The 18,050-nt window shown below is 40.7% G+C and overlaps 2 protein-coding genes across 13 annotated transcripts in view; both read right to left on the reverse strand.

Annotated features, from left to right (window-relative positions):
- Positions 1 to 857: 857 nt before the first annotated feature.
- LOC307036351 (uncharacterized protein) lies at positions 858 to 5,800 on the reverse strand. Its single transcript, XM_079676599.1, has 3 exons — positions 3,670 to 5,800; positions 2,997 to 3,219; positions 858 to 2,776 (listed from the first exon to the last, which is right to left on the reverse strand). The coding sequence occupies exons 1-3, from the start codon at positions 3,998 to 4,000 to the stop codon at positions 2,647 to 2,649; spliced, it is 684 nt and encodes a 227-aa protein (XP_079532725.1). The 5' UTR covers positions 4,001 to 5,800; the 3' UTR covers positions 858 to 2,646.
- Positions 5,801 to 5,868: 68 nt separating this feature from the next.
- Positions 5,869 to 18,050, reverse strand: part of dock10 (dedicator of cytokinesis 10) — a 60,230-nt gene continuing 48,048 nt past the window's right edge. For 6 of the 12 annotated variants that reach the window (XM_079676587.1, XM_079676592.1, XM_079676591.1 and 3 more), the window contains 21 exons: positions 17,797 to 17,863; positions 17,367 to 17,414; positions 14,841 to 14,951; positions 14,273 to 14,382; positions 13,933 to 14,048; positions 13,280 to 13,417; positions 13,002 to 13,184; positions 12,794 to 12,904; positions 12,466 to 12,681; positions 12,303 to 12,360; positions 11,514 to 11,615; positions 10,854 to 10,960; positions 10,526 to 10,648; positions 10,324 to 10,437; positions 9,008 to 9,154; positions 8,625 to 8,835; positions 8,346 to 8,536; positions 8,167 to 8,267; positions 7,269 to 7,407; positions 7,014 to 7,086; positions 5,869 to 6,854 (listed from right to left, as the gene is read on the reverse strand). In XM_079676587.1, the coding sequence (XP_079532713.1) occupies positions 6,796 to 6,854; positions 7,014 to 7,086; positions 7,269 to 7,407; positions 8,167 to 8,267; positions 8,346 to 8,536; positions 8,625 to 8,835; positions 9,008 to 9,154; positions 10,324 to 10,437; positions 10,526 to 10,648; positions 10,854 to 10,960; positions 11,514 to 11,615; positions 12,303 to 12,360; positions 12,466 to 12,681; positions 12,794 to 12,904; positions 13,002 to 13,184; positions 13,280 to 13,417; positions 13,933 to 14,048; positions 14,273 to 14,382; positions 14,841 to 14,951; positions 17,367 to 17,414; positions 17,797 to 17,863 (2,525 nt within the window). In that variant the 3' untranslated portion in view covers positions 5,869 to 6,795. The remainder of the gene's footprint in view (positions 6,855 to 7,013; positions 7,087 to 7,268; positions 7,408 to 8,166; positions 8,268 to 8,345; positions 8,537 to 8,624; positions 8,836 to 9,007; positions 9,155 to 10,323; positions 10,438 to 10,525; positions 10,649 to 10,853; positions 10,961 to 11,513; positions 11,616 to 12,302; positions 12,361 to 12,465; positions 12,682 to 12,793; positions 12,905 to 13,001; positions 13,185 to 13,279; positions 13,418 to 13,932; positions 14,049 to 14,272; positions 14,383 to 14,840; positions 14,952 to 17,366; positions 17,415 to 17,796; positions 17,864 to 18,050) is intronic. The other 6 variants (XM_079676597.1, XM_079676589.1, XM_079676594.1 and 3 more) reach the window with 3 other exon arrangements.

An 18,050-nucleotide genomic window follows, 5' to 3' on the forward strand; every position in this document is an offset into this window, starting at 1 on the left:
GGCTGCTGAGGTTCATGAGGGCTCTGCAGACCTCCCTGTGGACCTGACACTCAGCAGGACGGAACACACACAGAACCCCAAACTAATCCTGTCAGTGCTATCTACCTACCTTTGGTCGTTATTTTACCATCCACACAGTCCCTGACAGATTATCACTAAAGAATATCCCTTCATGAACATAAGACCTATGATCCCTTGTGGAAAATAATTTTTTTACTGTTTGAGCAACATGCAACAGATCCAAAAAAGTCTGGTTTTAAACCAGATGGATGTTTATACCAGTCCACCCAAAGTGTATTTTATCCCAAAAAATAAAAAAGGGGGCTTTAACTTGTAATTTACAATTCTTTACAAATACCTCAGAAGAAACTATATTTGTGTTCATGGAGCATGTCTGCTAAAACATTTTGGCTACATCCGTTTTCTTTTTAAATTACCTCCTTCACCAGCAGAGGGCATACTAGTTATAGTTACAGCTGCACTATCCTAAAAGTGATGGAAACTGTTTTTTTTACGTTTTTCTTGTAGTGTTTTGGGGCTTGGAAATATATATTTACACTAATGGGAGATCAGTAATATATATATTTTAAATAATTGGTGTTAAAAGATTCTTGGGTTGCTTAATGGTTACACATCATAAATAGTGCAGCTGCTTTTAGCGTTGTAAAGAAAGTTATGAAATGCTTTAATCCATATTACTGTATGTGAATGACCTACTGTGTTGAAGGACCTAACATACACTGATGTACTTTATTGCCGTCTCTCTTTATGTGTGTACACACATGTTGTATGTTATGATTTTAGTTTGTCATTATTTATACATTATGCAAGAAGATTTAAATATTTTTGGAAAATCATGGGTACATATTTTTGAGTGGAAATAGTATTTCTCTGAGTTATGAAGTATTGACGTTTGCATATGTCTACAGTACTGTTTTGTGTTGTTTTTGGCTTTGTTTTGGCAAACAGCATTAGCACATTGCTTTTTATTCAAGATATTCCAGTTATCCCTTGTTTCCTTGAACCTGTACCCTGCTGTGCTCCTGTTGGGCTCTTTTGCTTTGACATAATTGTCCTTTTTTTTACCTTTGATGCTGGTAACATGGACCACCATCATTACTTCAGTACACATCAGACCATAATAAAATCATAAGGATTTTAAAACACATGTTCCGCTGATTTTTACCAAAAACCTTTATGATTAATGACTTTCTTCAAGACTACATTTAGCTTTATACCTTCTAGCAAACCTATTTTATTCATTGAAAGACAAAATAATAGCACTGCAATGATAGTGTAGGCCACTTAAAACATTTAAAATAAGACATAACCTTAAATCCAATAATTATTGCATCACTTTCCAGTGTTTCTTTTTTTTAAATGTTTTTTTCATTTATTATAATTTTTAAAACATGTTGGACGCTGTCTAAGTGGCAGTGAAACAAAAGCTGGTTACGGGTGCCATGGAAACCAATCAAAGCAAATAGAGATGGTTATAAAAATGAGGAATGGCTGATTGAATATAGAAGACTCATCAACCAAGGTGCAGCGTATTTGACTCATGCGAATGCTCTTGAGCAGCAGTCATAGAAAAATAGCTTTTGTGTAGATGGTATCATTCTCACTTTGAATTACATCAGATTATTTGATTCTCTGCATTGTCAATGTTTCTCTTAAGTAAAGATTGACCATTTTTGCTGTAGCAAATACATTACCTTAATGTAGGCCATTTGCTTTGCATGTGGATCTATGTTATTATTAATACCAAATATTGTGATAAACTATCAAATATTTTTTTACGAGCACAGAAGGTGAACATTATTAAGTTATGTGGCTTAAATATGAACTCTACAGTTTATCAAAGGAGAGGTAAAAAGGTACTTTAAACTGCTTTACTTCTTGTGAGCACGACACAAAAAGTAGTTGTACATCCAGTTAAAAATACTTCAGATTACAGTTTTATTTTATATTGTAATGGTAACTATAAATGAATTATAAATGTGCCAAAAATAATCAATAGAACTGCGTATATCACATGTTAACATTTATAGTATTATGATGGTGCCTTAGCCTAAATGTTCATGCCAAACTATACAATATATTTACAAAGAGCTTTCCATACATGAAAGTAGATACTATGTTACATGTACCAAAACAAAATTCAGTTTTGAGGATCACGGCTAAGAAAGAGGTCACATGTTTATACACACACGTACACAACCCACTTCCTTGACAACCCATCTCAGTTTACATTGTAAACATAAACAAAGGTGAATAACTAATGAGTCTGATGGTGCTCACAAAGCCTTAGTCACTGACCACAACTGTCCGTAAATGAGCCGTCACCTGCAGCCTGCAGGTGTGTCACTCTGAAAGGTCACCCAGGTCAGGAGAGCAGTACAGACATATGATCCTCGCCGATGAGAGGCCCTGTGTCTCATCACTGTTAACCCGGCCCGGATTGCAATGGCCAGATGAAACCAACACCTGTAACCAGAGTCTTCTGTTTGTGTGGTCAGGTGTGATAAAATCGGTCTGCTGGCTCAATCATTAAGAGCCCAAACCACACTGACCTAAAGGAAGAAGCTAACCTCAGTTCATGTGCACATTGTTCCATATCCAAAGTCTTAAAAAGCTCTGCTTCCCTCAGGAATCTGTCTCAGTTATGGGAGCCAGCTCGGTGAATTTAGGCTCCTCCTGTTGTTTGGTTAGAACTGGCCTGTTTGTGTAAATGTCATCCACAGGGAGAAGAAATGTGACAGTTTTTACCTTGGCCCTGAAAGGTAAAAGAAAAATCACAATAGTTATGTGGCTACGGAGCTGAAACTTAGCATACGTTGTATAGTTAGACAAATAGATTAAAGTAAATTTTATTTGAACTAACCATTAATGGGGGGAACCTTGAGAAACCTCCAATTTAAAACACATTTCATTCAAGCATTTTGCTTAAAATCTACATTCCTGAAATGAAAAGTGCAGGACATAGCTTTACTTACCTGTTTTTCTGTACATATTCCTGCAGGGAGTGTCTGTTGGTAGCTTTTCCCACTTCTTCCATCGCCGAGTTACCAAAGATGCCATTACCATGCTGGATTTCTCCTTGTAGTCTTTCCCATCCAGAGTCACTGGGCTGTGCCCTGTCAGTCCTTCCCTCCGTCATGGTCACACCAGACAGGTTGGAGCTGATGGAGTACCTTCGGACAGTCATGACGGTGTTCTCTGTGAAATAACATGAACATTGTGTGTTGATTTATCAAGTTAACAGTGCAGGGATAGATATGGGAAGTTGTGATGTCCAGTTTAAATGTCCCGTTTAATATTTTCCCTTGCCTCTTTAATGACATATATTTCTACTCACATTTAAAAATGATACTTTTTTGTCAAAAAAAAAAGAATGTTGCTGTGCACTGAAAGTTAATTTCTTTAAACATTTTTCAATGAAGATGCTATTGAATTGCAAAAATGAGAATAGGATTTAGTGTTTTTGCTGGACAAATCTGCTCTTGCTCCTCAGATTTTTTTTTTTTAAAGTGTTGAATGCTGAATCATTGGAGTGTCCCTTCATAACAGCCCCCACCCACTTTCTTTATTAATCAGTTAATGTAAATTGCAAAACGGTGTGTTGCTGTTCTGAAACGTTTAAACCACCTGTAAAAGGCTTTTACTTACCTTTGTATTGTCCCTCCAGAACTGGCGCAGACGCATTGCGCCTCAGGTTCACATACGGGTTCTCCACCTTCCCCACCCGCTGCCCTGCTGCTGAAAACCCCAGCCTGGCTTCCCCCTGCTTGGCCCCATATGCCCGCAGACCGGAGTCTCCCCGCAGCTCGCGGTTCTCGGCCTCCAGCTTCTGGATGTCCTCGCGCATCTCCATGATGACCTGCGCCAGGCTGCGCGTGCTCTCCATGGCGCTGCTGCTGCGCTGCCAGTACCACGGCTTCCCAAACACCGGAGGGCAGTCGTGCAGGAGAAGCTCTCGGTGCTGCTGGGGTTTTAACATTTTTGCTCCCAGAAGTTGTTGTGGTCCTCCCTCTGTCTTTCTCTACTGTGTGCTCCTCAATCTCAGTCCAGATCTTGTTCTGGGGAGATTATGTCGCCTTTCACCACTTATACAGCTGAAATGGCTCCGGTGATCAGCCAGCAGCACACAGAGGATGTTTTATTCATCAGCCCCGGCGTCCTGTTTCAGGAAAACTAAGCAGGGGTCGGAAATGAAATGTGCACTGCGCTGGAGCTTTAGTGCGGGAGACCTAGCTACTAAACCTGCAGGTTCTGTGAAATAATTCGCGTTTATGAAAACATCTGACCCTACAAAATATACAACACTCTTTGTTATTGCTCAAATGAAGATTTGGTAGATCAGATTTGTCTGGGCACCTCACTCTTCCTCTTGTAATGCCCATGTCTCTGTTGAGATTACAATATCCTTCCTCTAAAATATTGATTACACCTGTCAGCAAAGATAAATCTTGGAAAGAAACTGAGAAAGTATCAGCATTCCTTCAGATCTGATTGTTTTTTTAGAAGATCATCCAACAAGACCAAAAAGCTATAGGGCACATTGAATAATTGTAATCTGATCAAATGTAGATTGCATTTCTGTCTTTTAAAATTCACATTTTAACATTACGGGAGCCCATAATGTTAAAAAAACATTTATGGATAGGTAGGCCTTTAATTTAAGCCTAACACATGTATTTGATAAATGTTAAGGTCAAGAGGTCAACCCAAAGATGTCTTGGAAAGAAAATACATGAAGACAGAAGGTGGCTTCGATTAAAAATAAGAGAAGGAATCATGCAACAGATATAAAATACAGGCAGGCTGCACACACAGAGAAAATTACAGATAATGACGCTCAGTGGGGTCTCCACACACAGGGAAGTATGGTCAGGTTCCCATGAGCCCAGACAGTCTCTGAGCACACCAGTGACACACAAATACTTTTAAATCAAGTAAAACAAATTATGAAATATTGTCAGAAGAGCTGTTGGCTACCAGGGAGCAGGTTTGAACCATGTTGTAGTGTGTGACCTGGTCTGAATTGTTCTGGTTCAAAGCAACCTGAGTCTGACCCCGCCACAGTGAAGGCCACATGCGGGAGACAGGCGTACACAAGCCTGTCTGTACAGGAGAGAAACCCAATCAGCCCCCTTTCTGGTTCACAAAATAGGCTACAGAGAGGGAGGGAGGGAGGAGGTAGAGAGACGAGACAGAGGAGGAGCGAAATACTGATCAGCTGGAGTTTGAGAAGAAGAGTTAGGAGGTCAGTGAAACTCAATCTGCCACAGAGGGAGAGTGAAGAGACACACATATGAATGTGTCAGCTGTCTTGTCAAGCAGAGATAAAAACCAAAAAGTGAGACACAGAGGGCCACATGCAGTCTCTTACCACATATGTTCAGGGCCACTTAACCTCTTTTTATGCAGTGCCCTAACCTCAGGCTTAGCATCAATAAATAAACAACCACTCTGCTGCCTTCGCGCTGCATGGTCAGTAATTATACCCAACTATTGGAAAAAAGTGTCACCAGATCCAATGGAAAACTGCTCTGTGTCAGTCATTTCACTTTCAGTGAAACCTCAACCTCATGTACTGTAAGTATTGTAATGTAAGTGTCTTTAGTCTGGAACCACAGATGGTAACATGCAGTCAGATTAACAGACCATGAACACTTATATTGCAGACAAAGTTGTGACAGTGCAGAACACACCAAGGGTCATTCTAGTATAGACTAATAAAAAAACGGTTTAAGAAAGTGTAAGAAATGTGGCTAGTGCCAAAAAACAACACCTAACCCAAAGCGACAAAATTAAAATGAGTAGCAACCGGTAGCAACCCTGAGGTTAGGAATCATCAATCATACATTTTTGACATTAACAAAATTTTATTTAAATGTTATACATAAAACTTTAGTTTCGTTTCTTTTTTTCAGCTAAACAAATATTCATATATTGTATATTTTATAAAAAGAAAAAATGCAAACGTTTTAAATATTAATATTTCTTATTTACAATTCAAAACAGTACAGGAAATAATAACAGTAACAATGCAATTGGAATCATAAAAATGTTACAAAACATCTTTTTTTTTGTTTCCGTTTGAAAATCGGGAAGGTGATATATCCAGAACATTAGCAAGGATACAAAGTAGCAATGTGGAGCTGCTCTACATTCATACAGGAACTGGAGGTGCGTTCAACTCTTCAGATGCTTCGTTAGTTAGAAAACTTGTAAGCAAATGTTCTTTTGTTCACATCACTAATCTTACAAGATCTCTTAAGATCTTGAAAAAAATCCAAAAACTGTCATCAAAATGCACCGGAGAAGTATATGTTACATAAAGCTGAACGCACCTCAAGCTCAGTAAGGTCACTGTTCTCTAAAGGGACGGGGTTGTGGAGAGAAGGCGCATGTTGTGTGTGTGAACATATGCACTTTGTGTACTTGTTTGTGAGTGTGTTTGTCAGTATGTAAGCTGATGAATCAGTTGGCAGGGCGGGGGATCGAGTCTTCAAAACAAACAGTAGCTAACAGTCCAGCAGCCTGGCCTCTACCGACGATAGTCAACGTTCAACCACAGGACTACTATCACGACCACAGTCTACACACTTCTTTCCTTATTTTCTCTGAACTCACCATCAGTCACAGTTCCACTAGCCTGCCGCTTGTTACAGCAGGAAACAACTACAGTCAGAAAAAAGAAAATAAGCCACTTATGAAGCTCAAACTGGCACTCCAAAGTCATTTATGGGAATAATAAGTCCTCCCGGGCACAATGGATTTTTTGAGAGTCTATTGGCCATTCAGTAGGCGCTGTGCCGTTCCGTTCCTGGTTGTCTTGTGTGAGGAATCTGCAGAAGAAGAGTAAAAAGCTTGCATTGGAACAGGAAAATGTGAAAGTAGGGCATCAGGCTTGCAGTTTGGCCGAGATAAGGAAGAAAGATAAAGTGGGATAAGCAAGTAGCAAGGTGACGATGTATTTTATGAAGGAGGTTGATGAAATGGCATACCAGTCTTAGAAAGAGTGGACAGAGAGCTGTTAGAGAGAGAGGAGGTACTGGCAGCATGAACACTTTTGTGTAGCTGAAATGAGAGAAAAAGTTGGAAAGGAAGTACAGGCAACTATGAAGTAAAAACGGAAGCTGATACACATGGAATGCACAGGAAGAGAGGATGCTCATTATGTCCTGCAGATGGATAAGTAAAAAACAACAACAATGTGGTGGTTGTATATGTCAGGACACTCATTGGTTGCAGAGTGAGACCTGTTCATTCATGATGCCAGACAGCTCAGTCAGCATGTCCCGGTAGTGAGCTCTCATCTCCTCCTGGTACTCCAGCTGGTCCTCCTTGATCAGGCGCTCATTCACATTCAGTGCCTGACCGCAGGCTTCTGCAAACTGCCTGCAGGGGGCAAACGAGTTGTTCTGATTATTAATCAAGTCATTGAACTGACCTTTAATGATGTAGGTTGTAACCTACATCACATACATTTTTTTCTTGAGATTACATTTTGAAAGAAGCTTTGTGTGATGGTTGTTTTTTACAATGTAAGAGTCAACATTTTGTGGAACATATATAAATCCTCATGAGCAAAACAACAAAAATCAAATAAGAACTACACTTTATGAAGGAATTCTATAACTTCCCTGTACATTGTTTTCACATGTATTTGAGAAAGTGTTCTTTCATTATCAGTGTTGCAAATAATACCCTTCACATTGATCTTTAATACTCTGGGTGAGAATCTGTATCGTAAAAATCTGGTTCATTTGTTTTCATTGGCTATTGGAACGGTTTTAGATACAAATTATAAAAAGATGTTTGATTGAGCATCATGGGTTTGGGATATATAAGAGTGGTATAATATTGATTTTTACACCCTAAGGTTTAACACCTCAAATCCAATCACTGCCCTATAAGAACAAGATCAATGTATTTTTTATATTTGTGCACTATTTATTTTCTTTTTATTTCTCATATTTTTGATCCGACATCATTTTGTCCTTATTATGTCCATGTTTGCTTGGCATGATGTCGTATACCAAGCAACAAAGCTGTTCTATGTTTAAAAAATATGCTGTTGTATTGGCCAGTTTTACAATGCACAATATATACCTACTTTGTTATATTAGGACCACATTTCCCAACTTTTAATCGTACCTGAAGATCTCCTTGAGCAGTTTGACCTGGTTGTCTGGGTATTTCTTGGCATTCTTTTCCTCTAAAAACGCCCTGGCGTAGGCCATGGGCCCTGCATTCACCTGGAAAGGGAAACATCAGGTGAGAAATGACAAGGCACCCAAACCCCCTGATAATCTGTGTTGTGGAAGAACCCCCACCTTGACGCTGACGCTGCCCTGCAGTTTCAGCTGCAGCCGGATCATGTCCACCTCCTCCATGTTGCACAGCTGGTTGAGCTCAGATACTTTTCGTGACATCTCATCGATGGCCACCTCAATCGGGTTCATTTCTGTGCTCTGCTGCTCCACCACCTGGATACGCTTCTTCAGGTAGGGGAAACTGGAACTCGCTAAAGAGAGACATAGTAACCCATGGATTAAAGCAACTCTACATTGTGTGTTACATGGTGTTTTTGTTTGTGGTAAACAAATACTTACTGGTCAGTATGGTGCGTCTCTTGCACTGCTCCTCTACGTCTCCATGTTTCTTCCCTGACAGAGTGAACGGCGTCTCAAACACAAAGCGGTTGATGTTGTGATGTCTCTCAAAGTCTGTCCTTTTGTCCTGTTGTTCTTTCTCATCAAAGAAGGGCACCACGTACGTCACCTGAATGTAGGCAAACTTGGGGTCGATGTCTTTAGGATTGACCTGTTTTTAAAGAATGTGAAGCAAGCAATAGTAAATATACTTATATGAGTGTTATTAGTTTGCCAAAAAAGACCCACAGTAAAACAACATTATACACAATCACAAGTTATTGCAATTATATTACGCATTTTTCTGGCATCTTTGTTAATGTCTAAACAAACAACCTTCATACCTTATTGGAGTCCTGGATCATCTTGACATTGTCAGCTCCAAACTTGTCCGAGTAGAGTTTGAGGAGTCTCTGCGAGATTTCCGACAGCCCTGTCAGCTTCGGCTCTTTGTAGATAAACTCTTTGCTCTCCTCTTCCTCAAAGAAACCCTACAGGAACACATACACAGCAAACATAGCTTAGAATGCCTGTTAAATATATGTGTAAGTGTGTGTGTGCAAATGTAATCTTTGAATGTGGTTTGTGCTGTCACATCAAACTGTACACATGCCAGTGTGACTTAATGTTGCCCCCTAGAGGTTTCTTGAGTCACTGTTGTACAAACAGGCAACACTTGTTAGCAAAACCTGGCCCTGACAAGGTGTTTAGTTCTGGATGGGAGAGTTCAGAGGTCATATTCAAAGCAGCATTTGAGGCAAATGTCAAAAGTGAATGAGGTTTAATAAATAGCTATCTTCCTTTCCACTGTGGCTGTTTGAAAAAAAGCTAGTATTTTATGTTTAGGAGGGAAAAACGTCATCATTGGAGATTATGGGAAGTAGAATAGCACAGCAAGCTTGACACAAACCCTTCAATGGGTAAGAGCAGCGGATGTTAATAGTGGTAGAAGGAGAAGAGAGGTAAAAGTGGTTAGCATCGAGGAAAATGGAAAATCAAAGACGTACAAAACTTACCGCAATCTTGATATAGAATATAATAAAAAAAGGAAGAAAAGAGCAGACAGAGAAATTAAGGACACTGACTCAGTGAGGAATCTCTCTCGTTATGCTCCATCTCCACGCCTCACGGATGAGATCTGATCTCTCTCCTCTTTTTTCCAATGGTGAGAGGATTTCATATTCTCATTATCGGCTTTATTAATTCTTTCTTCACTTCATGGCTCTCAAATCCCTGCATGGAAATATTATCCCCTCATTAACAAGGAAACTGTGTCAAGGATGCAGGTTCTTAAAAAACAAGCCTGAACTGCACTGTGCTTCTTTCTCTAATAACGCCAGGGATTCAAGGATAATAATATCTTATATGCTTATACAAAATCTAAAGAATTAGTTCATCCAAATTGAAAGAACATTTTCCCACTTATCTCTAGTGACATCTCGCTCTACATATATATATTTTTTGTTCCAGATGTGTTAATAACTTTACCAGACTTCTTTCGTCCTGTGTTCTTGTTTATAATAGTAACATTGTTTATAAAAAAGTCCCTGTCAAATCGTCGGCTGCAGCTTTTTGGTAACTGTTGTTTTGCTTTGGTTTAAGCGATGTGTGTGTGCAGACGTGTCTGTGTAAGTGTGTGCCACGATGAGTTGTCGCTCACCTGTCCGTAGAAAGCTACACGGTAGTAGCGACCGAAGAGTCGCTTTTCTGAATTCACCACCTCAGTCACCTTCAGGTAGGAGCGATGGATGTCGTAGTACAGCTCTGACAGCCTCTGCGGTCAAACACCAACACACATGTGAGGTTAGGCTCGATATATACTCACACACAAACACACACAGGGTATAAGTGTTAACAGTTACCTTAAAATCCCTTCTCTTTTCAAAGACAGCAATCACAGGTTTGTTGATGTCAGCGATGAGCTCGTATCTCTCTGATTTCCACAGGTAGTCCACACACAGCTCCAGCTGCTCCACCAGAGTGTCCTACACAGCGCACCAAGATACATGTTAGAGAGAAACACTGCAACTCAGTCGTAACAGGGCATTTTTCTCAAGTAATGGTTATGATCATTAACCGTCGTGTCCGTGGGTTTTTCGACTTACAAAACAAGACATTTAGGGCATCTTGGATTTTGAGAAATCAGGAGCCCTTATCACAACACTTTTAGGATGGAAGGCTAACACTGACCTCTGTATATGGTGTGTCTTGTGTCCCAGTGTCTTCCTTCATGGCCCCCTCCTCCTTGACATTGGGGCTGATGCACATGAACGCTGCCCAGCCCATGGAGAACGATGCTGGGGTTACAAACAATGAAAGTGACATGAAGGCAGGTAAAAGGATACCAACTTACCCTACAGTTATGTTCAGCCTGTTATCATACTGAAACACAAACATCTTTGTATAAAATACAAGATGTGTTTTACAATCAAGCATTTGACATAAATCATACCATTTGTGTAGACTAAATTAAAAACATCAAAAGTGAGCATGCTTCTTATCAAATTCCAGTCGCACTGAACGTCATCTCCTGTGAGTGAACAGTGCAGGTCAAACAGTGACAGTGATTAGTGATAACCCAGCACAGTATCACATCATTTAGGCAAGAACAGCGGTCCAAACTGAACTGCACGGTGTTGAAAACCTGAAATGGTAACGATTTTAATTGGAACCGGACTCGATGTCCCTTCGATCCAAACCATGTCCACCTGTGAGTATGAACACTTTCCACAAAATTGGAAGGAGTTTAAACATTTTGTTGCACACCCACTCCCTCCCACACTCTTTTGTCTCTCCATCCTTTTGTTCTGAACTCCCACCACCCAGCTGGCCCCAGGCGCACACACTCACTGTCTTGATCTCGGGAGGTAGTTAGTAAGGAGCTACAGTTATAGACAGGGCTTTCTTCAGGGGACACACTGGACATCCTGGCCTTGTCAGCTCTCCAGTAGCCTGTTTGGTAGGAGGGGAGGAGGAGGAGGACGAGGTTTACAAACTCCACTTGCTTTTGCCTTTAATGTTTACGGGCAAGGAGCAGGAATCGGCGAAGCTGCCGGCATGCTTCGATAACAATTGGCACACAGGCTTGGTGGATAAAAAGCATGCAAAAAGATGTTGAACACATGCGGCAGAAGATAAAAACATGCTGTAGTCTCAATGAGGAAGCACACTTATCAAAAGCAAACAGATTTACAGATAGAGGAACAGCCACAAAGCAAAACATGTAGAAAACAGTTGTGATTGGGAAGAGTATTGAGATGCAAAGATAGATCTAGATTGATTAGTTTGGAATTCATTTAATCCCCCATAAGTTCCTCACAGAAAGACACACTCGAGTCACCAGAGTGCTCACTTTCAGACACACATATTTAACCCCATGAAGAAATGAAGGACTGATGACTGAAAGTTAAAATGATTTGTCGATCGTTGTGATGATCGTGTTAGCAGAGAGAAAGAGAGGTTTGATGAATGACGGAAGATGGCTGTGATCGGAATTTCTGATTAGAAGTTATGGTAACTTTTAATCAGAAAAAATCAGTCTGTATAAATGCACAACTGCAAGAATTAGAAAGAAAAATACACGTAAACACTTTCAAACCATGCTGCAAAAAGTAAAAGCAGCAACATGTGTGCACTAACCTCTTCTCTTCAGGGATTCAGCGATAAGGGCTGAGATGTGGATGTAGCACATGGCAGCCTAAAGGAACGTCAGACTCATTAATATCATATTGAATTCATACTTCAATCCAAAATAGCTATTTGTGAAGTTTCTTAAGCAAGAGTTCAATGAAAGGTTTATAACCTCTGAGAGATCGCCGTTGCGGACGTGAACTTTAGCCATGCTCTCCAGCCAGGTGCATCGAAGCTCGGGGGTGCTGGCGTAGGAGTTAGCCAGACTGTACTGGAGATCCACCAGCATCTCCGGATCCTTCTCATGCTCCTTCATTTGGGCTGTGGCCATCAGAACCGTCCTGATCCGTTTGGTCAGGTCCTTCACCTCAGCAGGGAATGGAGTGTTCTGCAGAAATAAGAATGATCTCCATTCATTTTTTATATCTAAGAAAGGAGAATAAAATAGCACCACAAACAATTATAACAAATCTGCCACATTTCGCTTTAATCCGCTATACCTTGAGTGGTGCATCTCCGTTGGCAAAGTTATTGATGATAGCCAGAGACTGCTGAAATCTGGATCCTCCAATGCCAGCATCTGCTATCAACTGGCTCACTGCCTTGATGACCTGATGTGGATGAACGAGTATGTGATGAGGACACTGTTACGCCAAATCCATGATTAAAAAAACACACAGTACAGATAGGATAATTGGTCTCACTGACCTGCAGATGTGAGCGGACTATAGACTTGCCCTTGGTGAACTCAAAGTTTTTTCTCATGAAAAAATACAGCAGGGCAGCGGCCTCCGTCTGGGTGGAGCTGGAGCGATGGTTACAGCACTTGAGGATCTCGTAGCACAGACAGCCACACAGGTCGGCCTTACCCTGGAAGAATGCACTGGGGAACTGCATGTACAGAAAGAGATGACGGATGAAGATTAGAAAAACGATTTGAATTTGCACTTAGATATTTATGTATGATAAAATGAAGCTTGCGGGACCTTTTGTACAAAGAGCCTGAGTCCAGCGAAGATATGCCGTAGAGTGGCAGTTGATTGGTTGATCTGAAAGAAGAGCAAGTAGGTGTCCAGCACCTTCTTCATCAGTACATTTTGTCCATCATCCAGCAACAGCTGCTTCTGTATGGGTTGATTAGAGAAGAAAAACAATACATGTTACCATCAAAGTTTCAACAGGCAAGTTTATTTTATCTAACTGATTGGTTTCACGAAAAAATGTATATTGTCTAGCCACTAGGTGGCAGTAAAGTAGCATTTCCTGGCTTTAGAGTATTGTAATTTATTCTGGAGTCTACAAATCTACAGTATGAACATCACATTTGGACAAAATACGTTTTTCGATTTGTATAGACTATTTTTTTTTTCATCAATTAAATATGTAATTTAAAAAGTCCTTTTTAATGTTGTAGTAACAAAGCCAATATATAACTTTCCTATTTGATTTTTGACAAGGACAGTAATATGAAAGAATAGAGTAGAGCCAAAGGAATATGTTTGACACACTTAAACAGATGTGTAGCATTGAATGTAATTGTCAAATTCCAAAACTAAGCCCAGAGCTCAGATTGAACATAAACATTCAACATTTTTGATTTATTAAGTGTTTGGTGTGAAATGTAGTTTCATGCACAGACCTTGTGATGATGGACAAAGAGCTCCAGTACATCCAGCACAGTGAGGGCCACCTCGGTGGACATGTTTGCCTCAATATCTGTAGGACTCAGGGTGTCCCCATCCTGAATGTTCCCATCTGGAAACACAATCAACAAGAATCACTTAAATCCATCTCAGCACCTTTATACTGTGTGTGTGTGTGTGTGTGTGTGTGTGTGTGTGTGTGTGTGTGTGTGTGGGTGGGTGTGTGTGTGTGTGTGTGTGTGTGTGTGTGTGTGTGTGTGTATGTGTGTGTGTGTGTGTGTGTGTGTGTGTGTGTGTGTGTGTGTGTGTGTGTGTGTGTGTGTGTTTGTTTATTACCTGTCTCCATCATATGCAGCAGCTTAGGGTTGTTGAGAGCATTCTTGCCCCTGATGATGGGCATGGTTTGGGAGCGGGCATGCCGGTGACCTTCCCCTCCTGACGCCATCCTGGAGGCAACAGCAGGGATCAGCGGATGGTGTCAATTACAGTTCCATCACACATTTAATTTAATCCTTGTTGTGTTTTTAAACCGTTTAATATCAATTGCATTCATGTCCCAAGGACATGCTGTTATTGGGAGACTATTCACACATGGGATTACAGAAACAGAGACAGGCATACCACACAAAACACTGCAGGTATGAGGAGGGGCATGCTGACAACACAGTTACAGTCTATAACACACAGTGGTGACATCAATGATGAATATACACAGAAGAATAATGTATCTATGTAAATCCAAGTGTTGTTGTACCTGCACCTGAGTTTCTGTTCAATTCAATATTTACATTTTGAGCCAATTACCAGACATCATTAGCATGAATAACAATTTAAGTAGAAGACTCTGTAAATAGTTTGAATCTGTCATCGTGGCTGAGGTGTTTTCCTGGAGGAGGGTGATTACCATTGTGGGAAGAGACTTGAGGGATGAGAGGACTGGGAGGGGTGGTTAGAGCCCTTCAGGGTGCCATTGGTGTGGGTGGACTGGGCCAGCTTTACTGCCGCTGCTAGCTTCCTGTTCACGAGCCAATCACATCAAAGCTAACATTAGTTAGTTTAGTCAAAGCTAACATTAGTGAGATTTGTTGAGACCGTCATTGTTTAGAGTCCATCATTAGTGTGATATTTGAACTATGTGTGGCATGTTAATAGTTGAATTTGCCTGCAATTAATAACATTTGACCAAAATAAACCAAGTGCAATAAACTTGTCTTTTTTTTTTTGCAGCCTGGTCACATTGTATTCCTGTAATGCTAAATGTAATGCTAAAAGCAGATCTTCAATTTGACCTTGGCTTAATGAGAGCAGCTAAAGTCAGAGAGAAAGATCAGGAGGGAGGTCAGCCAAATGGAAAGGTTAGTGGCGTAGCAGAGTCAATAGCTTTAGTTTGCCATGAGTAGACTATTGTGTAATAATAATTAAATGAACTCTAGGTAGAGTGTTAGTGGACAGAAAAAGCTTGAAGTCAGCATTAACAGTGGACAGCGAGGAGAATAGGATGTGGTGAAACCAATACGGTTAAGCTGCAGTGATCCAGCTTAGTAACAAACAGATGTTTGACATATATTCTCATGATTTTTGAATGAACAGCTATTGAAAAACCATGGCCAGTATACACAAAGCACATGTGGCTTTGGCCAGCCAAGAGAAGCAGGACACAACTGATGTGTAAGCCAATCGAAAACAACTGCTTTAGAGCTCGTTAAGCAGCAGGTGGAGGCCGGCGGTCATGAGACAGAGGACGACGTGCAACATCAATGAGACAAATGTGTAACAGGATATTAAGAGCAAACAAAACATACAGCACCAACATAAACTACAATGCATAATGCAGAAAGGGTGACTTCATGCAACAGAACATCAGTCACACTGACATCCATTAACAGCTGCAGCAAGCAGAGGGCGAGGGCATGAGGCAGGCAGTGTGGCAGAGACTAAAGCACAGGTTGAACATGTAGAGTACATTACAATTCATAGTTATTAGCTTGTGTCGTGTAGTGTTTATTGCATCAACAAACGTGTGCCTGTATCGTAGTAAAAGTATACTGTAAAATATGGCTTAAGTTAAGGAAGTGAGGCTCCCTGCACCAACTCAGACAAAACAGGACCAGTCAGAATATTGTCTTGAATCAAACCCACAGACTACTTAAACCCAACCTACAAGATCACACAACTTCATTGAAAATGTTGAACTATTTGACTATATGTTTCTTTACAAGGGTCATGACATGTATATCCTTAATATTTGAATCAAACTGATGACAGTTGTGTGCTCGCTACTGCCAATCTAATTTGATAATACCTAAAGCAGTTTATTTTTTCTTGCGTTAACTTTAGGTCCTGCTTTAATCATCATTTAAATTCAAAGAGAATTTTGAAACAAAGTTTTCAGCAGGGGCTTAAATGACTGATTGTTGTGTGATAGGCTGGCTGACTGATTGTCCTCTGAGCTTGCTGGCTGGCTACACATTGCTAGTGTAATTTATCTCTCCTGAACTTCAATGGGTGCCAACACTGACTCAGCCAGGCATCAAAGAGCTAACAGAGAGAGACACTGAGACAGACACAGGCGTAAGACTGTGAATCCCCCCTGGCTTGGTATAACAGACGAATGTTAAGTAGCTAGCGGCCCCAGACAGGCTCATGTGCGTCTGAGAGCGCTACCTAGGCTTCCAGCTATCTTTATTCTTTTAATGCCTGCACGCATAGAAAAGCAGTGTGTTCTTCTAGCCTTTTGATGGCCTACATCTCAGCATCCTATTGCTGAAAGGAAAAATAGAGCTAATTTAATTAGCTGGGAGGAACCAGAAGATGGAGGAGTCTAGCAGTGCCAATGGCTCAGCTCCAGTAAGAACACACACACACACACACACACACACACACACACACACACACACACACACACACACACACACACACACACACACACACACACACACACACACACACACGCACACACACGCACACACACACACACACACACACACACACACACACACACACACACACACAACAACCCCCATCCTGTGCTTGCCAACTACTACAGTAGAATATCCAGCAGTCCTTTTTTCCCTAACAGCAGGATCCAGGAGTCCCCCCTCCCCCTCTCTTCCTTTTCTTCCCCCCTTTACCTCTTCCCCTCTTGAAGCTCATCCCTGAGTGTGCACACGCATACAGAACACATATTAGTATTTCTGCCTGATTGTTTTGAATACATTTATTTGTGTGTGGTTGCATTTTCACATTTGTGCGTTCATGTGTTTGCATGATTATATGAATGATACGGATGGGGGTGTTACAACCTTTAGCTGTGGCACGTATGTTGAGTTAATAAGCGCTTTCCATAAATGCAGCATTATAATAATTGCAAGTGAATATATGACCTGGTCCACCTCTTTTTCTGAGAAAGCGTTAGGGGGCACAGACTCACCTGGCGATGTGACGTTTTCCCAGGAACCTGAAGTGCTGAAGACACAGCCTGAAGGAAGGGACAAAGCAACAATATCTTGGGTGAAGCTTTACTTGTTTTTTTGTTTTGTAAGTTAAGAACATGGAATAAATGTGATCAAACTGAGTGGCAACAGAACAGTCTGCTGACATAAACAGGAAACAGGCAGTTAATTAACTCCACTGTGGAGAAGGAACTCATTGGAATAACAGTCTGTTTTTCATCTCTCTCTCTCTCTCTCTCTCTCTCTCTCTCTCTCTCTCTCTCTCTCGCTGTGTCATTACTTTCATCTGTTCCCTTCTAGCTACAGTCTTCTCATTTTGCCTTTTTTCTTCTTCTTTGTGCATAATATTTCTAGTCAGCCTTAAAGGACCTGTGGTAATACTGTGCAATGAAAAAGAAGAGGACTTACTCCAGGATGTTAAAGAAGTCAGAGATCTCCTGGTGAATGGCCCTGTGCCAGTAGGACACCAGCACATCTGGAGACAGGAATCAAAGACATCTTGTTACATACTATGGCAGATTTTCATAGGGCCTGTCAAGTGTCCATTAAAATGTATAGAATCAGTATTTAAATGCTGAAATGGCAGGCATGTTACAAAACGTAACAATATTTAGTGTTTTAATCTGCAAAATATATAGATATCTGAGGTTTTCTGTATTTTT

The sequence above is a fragment of the Notothenia rossii genome, assembly GCF_949606895.1.
Source record: "Notothenia rossii genome assembly, chromosome: 4".
Taxonomy (NCBI): Eukaryota; Metazoa; Chordata; class Actinopteri; order Perciformes; family Nototheniidae; genus Notothenia; species Notothenia rossii.

Excerpts from the sequence above, each read along its gene's own strand:
- LOC307036351 (XM_079676599.1), bottom strand. The coding sequence starts at position 4,000 with ATGTTAAAACCCCAGCAGCACCGAGAGCTTCTCCTGCACGACTGCCCT. Across the intron at positions 3,220-3,669 it reads TCTGGAGGGACAATACAAAG|AGAACACCGTCATGACTGTC; the intron begins GTAAGTAAAAGC and ends GTTATTTCACAG. Across the intron at positions 2,777-2,996 it reads GAATATGTACAGAAAAACAG|GGCCAAGGTAAAAACTGTCA; the intron begins GTAAGTAAAGCT and ends TTTACCTTTCAG.